Here is a 14077-nt window from a genome sequence, read left to right as displayed (position 1 = left end):
TGTGGTGCTTTGACTTTGTCCCTTTTGTTCTTATTATTAAAAAAAGATCTTCCAGTTATTTTGCCAAACTTTTCTTTCCTTTGTTCCTGGCCAGGGTGGATATATGTTTCTTTCTTTCAGGATTTGGTAGCTTATCAAGAAAACTGCAAGAAAGCTTTGTCCCTCATTGAGAGAAATAGTCAGAGTATCCTGCAGTGTGTGGCTTCTAGTGAAGTGTTAAAGCATTTCCATCACTCAACATTTCAGAAGAAAGTTACACAAGTTCAGATTACTTTTCAGGTAATTACTTAACACTTTGCTGCATATTTTTGAAGCTTTATTCATATGCAGCTGATGCATCTTCCCAAATCAATATTTCATTGCTCTGTAGCTCTGTTGGTAGCAAGTGGTCAGGGGGCTGAGTGTCATCTTCCATCCATGAGCTCCTACACCATTTTTTATTTCCCCTGACTTTCTTGCCTTGACTAATTACTTGCTCTTACATTCATATACGTTCCCTTTACACAAAGCATGAAGGACAAAGTCTGGCCATTGCTGTTACTTCTCGGGGCTTTGTGTTTTCTCAGAAAATGTAGTAGATTCTGTAGATGAAGTTGCAAATACATATACACATTTTCTAATGTAAGAAATGTATAGAATGGCCTAAGGTCTCCTTTGCCTTTAGATTTGTATTTTGTTACTAGAAATACTGATATTTTAAGGGCTAATTAGACCCAGTCCAGAATGATCCTCACTAATGTCTTGGGTTCAGATCTCCAGATGCAGGGATCTATATGAATGTCCAGCTAAAGGAAATTATCTGGTCAGTAAGGAGTTGTCCCTGAGAGGTAGATTTTAAAATTTATGTTGTATTTTGAGGGCTCTCGTTAAAGATTTACAATTTTTTATTTAAAATTTAGAAATTATTTAAGTTATATTTTTGTTTACAGAGGTGGATACAGTTGTGCTTTCAGAAATTTACCATGTTACATTGGTAAATTTCTTCTAGTTCTGTAAAGATGGACCATGACTTATCTCTCAGCATATACATGCATAAAAACGTATGAATTCAGAAACTGGCTTTTACTCACATAAAAACTGCATTCTTACATGATTGTAATATTATAAACAAAGTTATCTTTAACCTTTAAAAAGTCTTAGCAAGATATTTAAATTGACAGCTTAAGGTTTTGAATAGCTCACTGGGTAAAATTGTTACAATTTCTAACACTGGGATGAGTAATTGGTGAGAAAATAGTCTGTGGTTGGTACAAAATACTGGATTTACCTTGGTGCAGCTGAACCAGTGAATGGTTTGTTTCTTCTGTTAAATTTTATTACTTGATTCACTAATGCAACGTGACTAAGTTTTCAAAACAAGAGGAGTAGGAACTAAATCACAAAGCTTTTCTGTCTGTATTAAGCAGCTTTTTATCTGGATGCACATATGGCCTACTAGTGTGATTACTGTGAACTTCCTCCAGATCAGAAGTTCTGTAGTGTGGAAGCGGTTGGAATTGTAGGTTAAACAATCTTTATTCTTCTCCTTTCCTTTTCCCCTGTTTTAAGCAGAGGTTGATGCAGAAGAGTGTAGTGTGCTGCCAGGGAAAGTGCAATGACAAATGTTTAAACGTTTGAAAGAAATTGACATTTACACTTTACATTTAAGGGAGAAATGCTAGCCAAATGGTATAGGCATTTTGAAAGTATCACACACATCTCCATCAAATAGCTACCCATTTTATTAGAATTAAAGATAACATGAACCTTTGCGTAGGTAGTAGAATTGGGAAAATGCAGGCATGAAGGGGGCAAGAGGAACATTTCTGAATGGATTGTATCAGCAAAAGTGACAGCAAGTAAATGCATTTTCGTCGTAAAACAGTAAATAACAATGAGAATGCCCACTCATTTTCTTTGCTTATAACTCAGAATATGGTCAGGAAAGCTGGTGACTGGAGGAAAAACATAGAAGTAAATAGCCGTTTGATGAAGAAATTTGAGGAGTCTAGAGCAGAACTGGAGAAAGTGATACAGATTGCCAATTGTTGCTTAAAAGAAAAAGGAAATCCTGAAGAGCTTCTCAGAAAGCATAGCGTGAGTAAATTCTCTGATTTTTCTATGGGAACTTCTAAGTGCAAAAAAGACTACTTAATTTTAAAACTGTCAAGGGTTTCTTCCATGTGTTGAAGTTATACAGATCAGATCAAATTAATACTAAGATTGAAAGAGGAAAAGTTAAAAAATAAAAATAAAATAATAATCCCTCTTATTGATGAATATTAGCAACAAGAAAATGCAGAATGCAGAACCCCTTAGAGGTAAGGGTTGACTTTGAAGAACTATTTGGAGTGAGAACACTAGTCTACATTTTGACCAACTCACACATCAGCTGATGAGTTTTCAGATGAATGAATATTCATGTCTGTATTATAACCATTACTTAAGGAAGTGGCTTTAAAACCTAATTCGTTAAAACCCTGTATCAATGTACTGTCTAGGCATCCCAGAATTAATTAATTTTCTGGATAATAAATAGCTAGAAGTTTTCTGTAGCTCAAATTCCACTTCATTTGTATAGCATAAGTAAATTTGAAACTTAGGGAATACATTAGGGAATTTCATGCTAGCAGGTATCAGTAACTGACTTCATCTTCTCACCTCTCCACCTTCCAATTCAAACTCAGGAATTTTTTAACCAGTTGGACCAGAGAGTCCTAAATGCCTTCCTGAAAGCTTGTGATGAACTTACTGACATCCTTCCTGAACAAGAGCAACACAGCCTGCAGGAAGCTGTGAGAAAACTCCATAGGCAGTGGAAGGTGAGTGACACTGAACAATGTCTCTGGAAGTTCTAAGTCTTGACTCGGGAAAGTTTCCACATGACCTTTATGTTGAATATATATTAAGGAAGATGAAGAAGTTACATTTTTTGGCTTCTTATACAATTATATTAAAAAAGTGCTTTTCAAAATCAGCTACAACTACATCTACAAACACCAACTGGCCAGATCAAGTGGCCAGCAGTTTTCTTCTGTATGCAGACACTGATAACTGCACTGAAAAACTTTGCTGAGCATAGATGCTAGCTGTTCTTTAAGCTGATATAGGACTGCAGTTATTTTCCCAACCTTAGGAAAGCAAATTTGTAAGAGATCACTCCATCAGTTTAAATAGTGTCATCTGCCAAAAGCTCTAAGAGAATAAGTATTGCCCATAGACTATGGATTTTTTGGCCTGCTACAGCATGTTGCAGGTCAAAGCTGGAGTAATGGATGAATGGTTTCTCACTGGAACACTAACAGGAACCTCTGGAAGCAGGTATGAATACAGTTTCACTATTATTGTTTGCTTTATTGTTTTTATACAGAAAATACTTGGAGTATCTTGCCAATCTCAAGATGTCTCTGAGACATGTCTTATGTACATATATATACACATATTCTCGGTCCCAGAAACATGTGCATTTATCATATATATATATAAGAGACATTAGATATTGGTAACAGGGTTATTTGATTTTCTTTAATGAATACTGAGAAAATCCTATATATTCATTCAAATATATGCTTTGTTTTCTATATCAGGTGTTAATAGATAATTTAACTGTATTAACTTCACACTGAGGTAACAGGTATGTTGTTTTATCTCTGTGCTTGTTTATTACCCCGATGGGAGTGTAGGATCTTCAAATGGAAGCCCCGTATCACTTGATCCATTTGAAGATTGAAGTGCAGAAAAGCAAGCTCCTGGTAACAGTGGAGGAGTGCAAAGCTGAACTAGCTCGACAGAATAAGGCGCTCACCAGAGAAGGCAAAGAAAGGATGATTGAAGAGCACAAGGTATGAATTATATGCCAGAAAGTGGGTATTCATAGAAATACATCTGAATGTAAACAATAAACAGAAGGTCTAACCAGCTCTAGCCATCAGACACTCTACACACCACAAATTAGATCAGTTGTTTGAGCCTTCAACAAAAAGTTTCATTTGGAATTGATCCTTTCGTGCTAATACCTAGGAGCTCAGTTAAGAGCATGTATGACATAGGAGCTTAGTATAGCCTAGAGCACAATGCAGATAGCTTTATGAATTCTGCCAATTCATATTTTTGCTGAATTTTCTGCTTTGTCTCCCATCAGTTATTCTTTGGTGACAAGGGATCTTACCATCTCTGTGAGAAAAGATTACAACGGATTGAAGAACTGTGCCATAAACTTCCAGTTTCTGATCCAGTGAGGGCTACGTTGGAAAGTAGCCAACGAATCCTGAAGGAGCTCAAATCTCAGATAGACAGTACATACACAAAACTAACAGAGCATTCAGACATCTGGAAGAGCTATACAAACAGGTGTCAGTCCAATTCCGAGATGGTTCTGGTAGTGTCTTACGTGTGATCACACCTCTAAATGTCATTATAGATTCACATAAAGAATGATAAATACTGGGTTATTAACTTCAATTTACCTATAATTATACTTAATGTAGTGATTCCACATATGGTGGGTTTTTGAGGACTTTATAATTATTAGCATAAATTTAAAGGTTACCGTTTAGTGGTGTCCATTTTTGTCTAATTTTTTCATTGCTTTGAATTAAGTGATGTTTTATTTCAGATTTTCTGAATTGGCAAATTGGATTTCATCTACAGAAAGAGAGCTAAAGAGGATAAAGGAAAGTGTCAATGATACTGCTAAATATGAGCAATTTAAATCATCTGTTGGGGTGAGACATTGGCTTATATTCTAACAAAGCTACTGTCATTGAAACTGTGACTAGATAAAAATGTATTATGAAGTAGTGCAGTTGTTTTAGCATAGAGACCATAGATAAGATTCTGCTGATTCTTGGTATTCTTAAATACATTTCCAGGGAGAAATTTCCACATGCAACAATTTGTGGCAGAAGTGGCTATTTCTACTATTTTAGAAAATAACAGAACCCTTTAACTGTATATTCGGAACATTCAAAATACAGAATCAAATAGATAAAGTAATTGCACCTCTTTCTGCTGCATATACAGTTAAAAGTTTTGAACAAAGAAAAGCCAAAATTTCTGGACTGGATATGAAGGATCAAGTTACAGTCATACATTTAGGGCAAGCTTCTATAGTAAAACATCTCTTCTACAGTAGTATAGTAGAGGAGGCAGAGACAGTCTACCATTCACTTTTGCATTGGTAATTGGTAAGAGAAATGGTAGAAAAGCTGAAGATTCTGTCCTGGTCCTTCAGATAAAACTTAACATACTTCTCCCTCCCCTTCCCCCCTCCCACCACGCTGGGAGCCTAAATAGGAATATCACATACCATAGCAGGTTGTGTGAAAGTCATTAACAGATTTTGAAGGCTAACACTCCTCCTAAACGTGGCGGTGGGGTTGGATATTCGTGATCCTTGAGGTCCCTTCCAACCCAGGCCATTCTGTGATTCTATCTCTGCAGAAAGATATAATTAGGGAGACCTTGATAAACCAGAAAGACTGTTAGCTTAACAGGTACTACTGCTGTGGAAAGTCTGATTTTTATTTTTTTTTTCATGCAGTTTACCTGCCAACAGGATATCATCAGCATTGAGATCAGACATCAAAAAAAAAAATTGAGTGAAAACAGTTTATTAAAATAAGTAGTAATAATAAAAATACACAGAACTTAATGTCTCATGAAGCTTGTGTTTGGGTTTAAATTGTAACTAAGTGATTTGATCAATATATGAAAAATACATACATGGTGTCATCTATCTGTCTGTGTAAAAAGTACTAGTTTGTAAAGAGAACGTACTCCTCTATTACACAATAGGAAGTAGCTCTTGAAAGTCTGTTGAGCAAAAATATAGCCATTGATTGGAACATAATCAAATAAGGGATTCAAATACTACACTTCTAGTGTTTGAAGATAACAGCAAGAATAGTATGTTTATATTAATAATCTCTGAATTGATATCATGAATGGCAGTCATTAATATTTCATTTACTTGGAGAAAATGTTTTTTTCTTCCATAGGAAATCAGGCAGCATATTAACAAGGAGGGAGAAAATCACAGCTGGCTGAAATCCAGACTTGCAGTTATTACTAAAATATGTACAGATGTGGAGGCCAAGAAAACAGAAGATGAGCTTTGTAAACTTTCCAGTGACTTCAAAGGACTTCTGGATTTGCTAGCTGAGGTACCGTATGAGGAAAACAAGAAACCTCCATTTACAATGTCACACTAAATGACATGAATCATGGCTCCACAAGGTTCCTGCTGTGTATTTTTAGTTAAACTGCAAACATTCAACAGCAAGAATAATTTTGTTTTCTTGGCAACTAGCAGTAAAAAATTGCTGGCAGCATTATATTTGGTTGGCTTTTTTTTGTTTGTTTTCATTTGATTGGATGATTGTTGTTTATTTTTAACAGAATTTGAGTGTGTCTTAGTAAATATTCCTAGTAAATATCAAAATGTCAATATTTTTAGAGACAAAAGTTTTCTAAACTCATCTTTTCTAAAGATGAGTTTTCTAAAATCAATTAACATTGGCAAGGTCCATCAGCTATTGGATAAATAACTTGTTTTAATATTGATTTGTGTGGCTCTTATCCTGAAACAATAAAGAAAATACTGAGGTGGTTTCCAATCAAGATATCAAGCATGCACTGAATTTGCAGAAAAATGCTGCACATGCCTGACGTCTGAATGGTAATGAGATACTGGAACTACTGAAATCATGACAAGTTTCTGGCCAATAAGTAGAACTTCTCAGAATCCAGCAAACCTTTTACTTCTGTAGGATCTCAGTGACTTTACTGCTTTATGACTTTCACAATAAAAAGACAGATTAGGAGAAACTTGGTGCCTACTTCACTTAGAAGGTGGAACAGATCTATTTGGAAAACAGTCCAGTATAGAGAAAGTATAGAATTTGAAATCAAATCTAATGTCAGTTTGTGAAGACCTTTTAGGTCTTCTAAATAAGTAGAAGTTCCAACAAATTTTTCTGAACTTCCATGGTGTGAAAAGTATGTTTGGAAAATCAGTGGGAACCAACGTTCTGATTTCCAAATTACTGGAAGAAATTATTTTAAAAAAATCTTATTTTTTGAATAAGGAAGTACTTAGGCTTTTTGTTTCCTCTAAATGTCAAAGCCACAAGGAGTCTGAATGACCTTGTGCAGTGAATATGAACCTGGAAGGAAAATGAGAGAGTAAGGGAGGATAGAAAGAAAGTTGTTTCTTAGATCTAGAATGCTATGAATATCTTAGATTACAGAAACTGTCAGGACATACCCTTTTCTCATAATCAGATACAAGTAGTTAGCTAAGTCATACAAGAAGAGAAGATCTTTCTGATAACTTGAATAAATATATCATTTTCTTCCTAAGATTCTGTGATCTAAGATTGAGAATTAAACCACATGCATGTTGTAGTCCGTAAAACCAAGGTAACAGCGGGCTTTAATATATTTGTGATTAAGCCAAAGCTTTGCTATAGAAGGTCTGAAAGGTGATAAACTTTTTTTGTGAATTGAGTAGCATATGCTTTTCATAATTTGAATCAGCTTGTAATGCTGAGGACAGCACATATTTTCTAAGTTATCATCAGCAAGAGGTTATCACAGGCAGCTCTTTGCCTGTCAGCAGCGTAGTAGGGAGTATGTCTAAAAAAGACAAAGATCTCCACAGTCGCATTTCAAGTCTACATTTCATTCACCATTGTAAAGCTGAAGGTGTATGCAATGAATTCTGGAGATAAAAATGGTTTTTGTTTACAAAAGGTATTCCAAATACATATGTGCATTTAAAATATAGATGTATCTTTCAATGTGAAATACATTCAGTTCTAATTAATTGTAGATTGAAAGGACATTAGGCACTGTTGGAGATTGTGTCCAGTATAAAGAGGAGGTTAAAACTGCAATCGAAGAGTTAATCAACAACTCTAAGGAAGCCCAAGCAGAAGCTGAGAAGATCCTGGATACGGAAAGTTTATTGCAAGCTCAGCAACTACTGTTTCATCATCAGGTACAGTAATTTCTCCATAAATGTCCACATTCTATCATTTTCTTTAAGACAGAATGTATATAATTACCAAATTATATTTTGTCCAGTGATATAATTCTCTTTATTAAAGTTTGCAAGAGTCATAACCAGGAATAACTGTGATTTTTCTGGTAATTCTATAAAGCAAAACATATCAATAAATAAATTATGCAACTCGGGCATCCTTCTACTTTCTAATGCAGGTTGATTATATATTGCTTTGATCAATCTGAGATTTAAACCTGTTACTCAAACAATGCATGACAAATTCATGCACTTGTGTATACTGCTGCAATGACTCAACTTATCCAGCTTCTAAAACATTCATTCGGAGAAATAGCCATATATTGCCATTTTCTATTTGTATGCCACATAAAGCGTATATACTTTTTAGAATCTGTGTCATGTGCTTTATGAGTATATGAGACTCAAGTAATATTTCCACAGTTTATTCCCATTCATTGTTTTCATTGCATACCCCATTGCAAACTGCAAAAAGTGGTTTCTCCATATGTTTCCCAAAGAAGATTAAAAGTCTGATCATTCTTGCTGTATGAATCCTTCTAGCAAAGGACAAGGAGACTCCGTGCAAAGAGACAAGGTGTGCAACAGCAGATTTTCCAAGCTAAACAGTTACAGATTGAAGGTGGACTGCCAAGTGCAATGCAGGAAGATTTACTAAAGCTAGAAGGAACACTGGAGAACATGCAGCAGACTATGGAGAAACGTGAAGAGCAACTGCAAGTGGGTACTTGAAAACAAAAATAAAAACATCTACATTATTCTTTCTTCTTTTTTTTAATTAGTGGGAAAAAAAATAATATGCAAATAGTCAGGATGTACTTTCTCACCTCTGAATCTTGATCCTCAGGATCTTTGTGATCAATGCCTCCATAAAAAATTCTTGAAGCTGCTATATACTTCTTAATAAAGAACTAGCATTTTGTTTGAAAGTATTGAAAGTCTCAAACTCTCTATCATAATATTCTCTATCATTTTTAGTAGCCATCTGTGAATTACTGTTTCAATTAGCTAATCATTTTTTCTGGTTAAAAAAATGTCCATGACCTTTAATTGGGAGTACTCAGGCTGGATGTTACAGTAGTAACATCTGATATTGCACAAATATAATCTTTGTCTGGAATGTTGGAGTACTTGTTGTCATCGTAAATTTAGAGAAGAAAGAAGCAGTCACAGAAATAATATTGATTGCTTTGGGCTGTATAACTTATCATTGACTAAACTGGGATTAAAATTTAAAGCTTCTTGCAACCATATCTGGATTGTTCTTTGTATTTCCCTAATAAGAATCGGAATGTAGCTGTCCACTACACATAAATGTTTACAATCATAAAAACTATTCCCAGTGTTAAAACATATGATACAAAACATGATCAATGGAACCTCAATAACTTTAACTAATAATTTATTATGAATGCATTTTTTCCCAAATATAAAATCTTAATTTGGCTGTGCTTTATTTCAGAATCAAGAAAATATTTAATTCTTTTTTGTCATAAATAATTTGTAATAATTCTTGTAACTGGCAATAAAGTGCTAGTCAGTAAAATGTTGGTCAAAATTCTACACGGTCAAAAAGAAAAAATGTATCCTCATGTTTCTTCAAAACTTTCTACTGTAATTTTCTTCATGAGAAGACTTGAAAATTCTTTTAGATATAATGTTGATTCCTGCCACCATAAGCCAGTAAGCAACTGCAGTCATCCCTTCAGATGTATAAGTTTTAAATATAAAATATGTTTTAAATATTCCTAGCAGCTTAGAAAGTGTGCAAAAATCAGTGAATCGGTGTAAAAATGAAAGCTTTTATTGGGTTCGGGACATCTTCATATGTAGAATACGTAGCATTCCAGGAGAAATAGTTTTATTTTATGATAGGTATTTCTGGGTTTTTTTTCCTTCTTTAGTAACTTAAAGTATTTTTTTTCTCTTGTTTATCCTTTTTGTTTTTGTGGTTCCTTTTTTTGTTCATTCATTTATTTTCTTGTTTTCTTTTTTGTAGGTCACAATAAATAAATGGGAGCAGTTTGAAAGAGACAAAGAAACAGTAGTAAAATATCTTAATCAAGCAAGCTGTGCACTTGAACGTATCTTAAACTTTAGCAGTTTAGAGAGCCTCTCTTCAGAACTGGATCAGACAAAGGTGTGAAATGCAGGAGATGAGAGATCCTCCTGCTTTTTTTGTTAGCATGTTCCAAGTGCATTGCATACAATCTTTGCATGATTACTACTAATGCTGGTACAAATTGCCTATAGAGATCAGAGATTGCATAAATTGTTCAGAGGTAAGCAGTTATTTCATGAAAAGATCATGAAGAATTGCTCAAGATCCATAGATGAAGTAAATAGATGGGGGGTAAAAATGATTTTAGGGGCTTCCCATTTTATGTTCAGCAAACATTTACAGTAGTAAGCTAAGCAGCATCAAGCTCTGACATAAATGGGTCTTTGCTAGTCATGTGGCTTATGCAAACTAGCACTCTTCTTGCTTGAAGAAGGCAAAGGATAGACTTCCATTATAAGAAAGCCATAAGCCAGAGCTCTTCATACAAGAAGATCATCCCATTTTATTTACTGCTACAAGTGATCGACTTTCCAAAGTGCTCTGTATTTCTTTACATTTTTACCCTTTGATGGAGTTTATACAAAATTATATCCACCTTGTTGACCATTTATATTTACCATGTATGACAGAAAACAGTTGGTAAACAAAGTGAAATTACAAGCTACGAGATATTACAAAGACATGTCTGTAAGAGATAGTGTCTAAAATAAAGATGATTACTGAAAGCATATAATATTCCAAAGTTCATAAAGAATTTTCTTGAAGAGCTATAAGATAAATTTCCATTGGTTGAATTAAAATCTTTTGAAAGTATATAGTTTCCCTTGCTATATTTTATTTAATATATATTTTTTTAAATGAACAAACTTCTTTAAAAAAAAAAAACAGAAAACAAACCTTCTTAAAGGCAACATGGTTGGTAAGCCTTCTTTAGAGATTCCTTTTGTGTATTTACACATTCATAATACATGTTTAGGGCACTTAAAACTTTATAAAAGTGCAAAAATTTTTTCAACAACAAACAACAAGAAAAAATAATTTTGATGAAAATATATGAAACTGTACGGTTGTGCTAATATGTCTTATATCATTACAGGAGCTTTCTAAACACAGTGAAGCCATGGCAGTACAAGCTGAAAACTTGGTGAAGAATTCTTCTGAGATACAGCTTGGTTCAAAGAGCAAACATGCCCTGCAGCAGCAGGCAAAATCTATCCAAGAACAAGTGAAAAAAGTGGATGTTACTCTAGAAGAAGAGTATGTTCTTAACAAGTCCTAATGTTTATTCTCCACTATAAGATTGTATTAGATCTCTAAAATCCCTTGCTAATATTTTGTGTTATTTTGTTAGCTCCATAATTTTCAACATGTCATGGCATACCTACAAGATTATAGTATCAAATATGTCAAAATGCAAAATTGCAACACATGCAAATAAATCTGTGTGAGGTAATACATTATTTACAAAATTTCTGTAGTTGCATTTATCTTGTCACAGTTCTTATCTTTAAGCCCCAGTAATTAATCTCTTTTCTCAAATACTGAATTTTTGGGAACAAAATTCTCAGTGCAAATATGAGAATGTCTACCGTGTTCTCAATTTTCAGTTTCCACTATCTCCATATGAATGTAAAGAAGTGCCTCTATCTTAGTTGAATGCCTAGATTTTATTTCATGGACAATATCAAAAGCTGTTTCTGCCATTACAAATTAACAAGACACCATTTGCCAAACTATGGTTAAAGTAATAATGTTTAATTTCCAAGAAAATATTCTTAACTGCTGTAAATATTTGTAGCTTTTGGCATTTGTTGAAGTCTCATCTTTTTTTTTTTTCCCAAGTAACTCAAAGTTATTAAGCTTGAAGTCACTTTACTTGTACTTCAGCTTTTGCTTTTTTTTTTTAATTATACACATACATTTGCATGTGTGTTTGAAATTTGTATTTTTAGAGCTGACCCACAAATGATGGACAATATAGGCCTATTCTATGTTGTCTTACTGGGTTTATGGTGCAGATTAATTTGCTATACAAGTTTGAGAAGATACTCTGTGGTGGAATACCAAGTATCCCATCTGAATATGAACAAAAGACAATGCCATCATAATTGTTTTGTGCTTTTTCCCTTATTGACCATTGTCATGGTACTATGAATTCCATAGTTACATTTTTCTCCCTGGTGTGAAACAACAGTTTTTGAATAGAGAAGAGTTATAAAACTAGCCTCTGCAACATTAACTTATTGCTGTTGGTCTGATTTATTTTTTGTATTTCACTCTCTTCAGGATGGAGTAATGAGAGTGATTTACAGACAAAAATTTTACCATATCTTTCTGAATATTTTACCTTTTTTCTCCAAAGTTACAGAAAAAAGAGTGATTTTAGTGTCCTTCTTTTATATAGGAAATTTATCCTTCCAACAATGAATATTTTAAATAATGCTATCTCCTTCTAAATGAAAGCTATGCTGATGCTCCCTTTTGATCTCAGTGTGGAAGAAGTTTTAGCTGAATGTATGCATTTTACAGAATGTCTGTGGTATTGTGATACAACAGATAATAAAATAAATCCCTTCTGCAAAACGTGAATATGAACAACTCTCTATAGTTAATCTGCAAAATGCACAATCAGTGTGTAAGAGCTATGTTGTAACTCATATCAATAAAAATCTTTTGCCAGTAGTTTAAACTGAATACAAATGGTGCGTATGATATCAGTAAACAGAAAATTTGAAAATATAAAAGAAAAAATAGCAAGGCCAAATTTTGTCAAATTTTTGACATTTTGTTGCAGCTTCCTCTAGTGTTACTAAACCGAGAATAAAAACTTCTTTTAAAATGAATGTTTTTTAAGGCTATATTTAGAAGAAAAACGTATTTTGGAATTTTGCAATATTCAAACTTTTTTAATGTTGTTTTTGTATATTCAGTGAAACAAAAACTCCATGCAGGACCCACTTTAGCACTGATATCTTTACAATGGCCAGAAATTAACAGAAACTTGTACACAGGCAGTTAATGTTAGGTCTTGTAAGGAACTTAGACCTCTTATTTGTGACCAAAAATTGGGGGTGTTTTACTATCCATAAGATATAAGAATCACTCACATACAGACTCTTTTTGACATATCTCTAATGTATGTTTCAAAACCAGTATATATATGTATATATTTCGACTGAACTACCCGAAAGTGAATATAAATATATATATTCACTTTGGGGTAGTTGAGTCATATCTCTTGATTCTTTGGCTCAATATCAAATAATTGCTCCAGAAAAAAGTGATTTCCTATAAAATAGGCAGATTTTTGCTGTAGAAAAAAGCAAGTCCAATAAAGCCATCAATCATAGCTAAAAACATTTACTTCTCTAATATACTCATTATAACCCTTCTACTTTATTGATTTAAAGGCTGTGTCAACTAACATCTATGCACAGTAATCTCTATTTTTAGATGCCTGATATAATCAAAATTCCACATAGTTTCATATAAATCACACTTACACAATTTGTATGATATACTTCCTGTTGTCATGAAATTCTTTACGTACAACTGGTCAATGAAAATGTATTCTGTTCACCTTTTGGTGTCCACATTATGGCTAATGTAATTGTTTGACTGCAGGTGCACTGTCTAAAAGAGAGCCAAGTTTGAATTTAATTGCATATCTTGGTCTTCTAAATCCAGGATATTTTAAAATGCCCCTCCTGTAGTCTGAATTAGTTACATTTTTATTCAAGCAAGAATACGGACAACTTCATTATATTAAACTGTTTATTCTCTCTAATTAATTTGGTTAATTTTAGTCTTAAAAGAATGGAAATGATGAAAAACAAGTGGGATCATTTTGGCAAAAATTTTGAAGCTCTGTCCACCTGGATAGCTGAAAAAGAAAAAGAACTGGAAACTTTGGAAACACCCTCATCTCCTTTGGACACACAGATCAGCCAAATCAAGGTGATTAGTTCTTGTTATGTAGAGCATTAAAGAAT

At 33.7% G+C, this 14077-nt stretch overlaps 1 protein-coding gene across 9 annotated transcripts in view; it reads left to right on the top strand.

Annotated features, from left to right (window-relative positions):
* SYNE1 (spectrin repeat containing nuclear envelope protein 1) overlaps positions 1-14077 on the top strand; it is a 286469-nt gene that overhangs the window by 91791 nt on the left and 180601 nt on the right. For all 9 annotated transcript variants that reach the window (XM_010707196.3, XM_019612919.2, XM_010707198.3 and 6 more), the window contains exons 21-32: positions 121-279; positions 1912-2076; positions 2667-2801; positions 3663-3821; positions 4121-4329; positions 4595-4703; positions 5979-6143; positions 7814-7981; positions 8567-8743; positions 10023-10163; positions 11182-11342; positions 13892-14042. In XM_010707196.3, coding sequence (XP_010705498.1) covers positions 121-279; positions 1912-2076; positions 2667-2801; positions 3663-3821; positions 4121-4329; positions 4595-4703; positions 5979-6143; positions 7814-7981; positions 8567-8743; positions 10023-10163; positions 11182-11342; positions 13892-14042 — 1899 coding nt within the window. The remainder of the gene's footprint in view (positions 1-120; positions 280-1911; positions 2077-2666; positions 2802-3662; positions 3822-4120; positions 4330-4594; positions 4704-5978; positions 6144-7813; positions 7982-8566; positions 8744-10022; positions 10164-11181; positions 11343-13891; positions 14043-14077) is intronic.

The sequence above is a fragment of the Meleagris gallopavo genome, chromosome 2, assembly GCF_000146605.3.
Source record: "Meleagris gallopavo isolate NT-WF06-2002-E0010 breed Aviagen turkey brand Nicholas breeding stock chromosome 2, Turkey_5.1, whole genome shotgun sequence".
Classification (NCBI taxonomy): Eukaryota; Metazoa; Chordata; class Aves; order Galliformes; family Phasianidae; genus Meleagris; species Meleagris gallopavo.
Note: the sequence above shows the minus strand (reverse complement) of the source record. Positions and strands in the feature narration are given on the sequence as shown.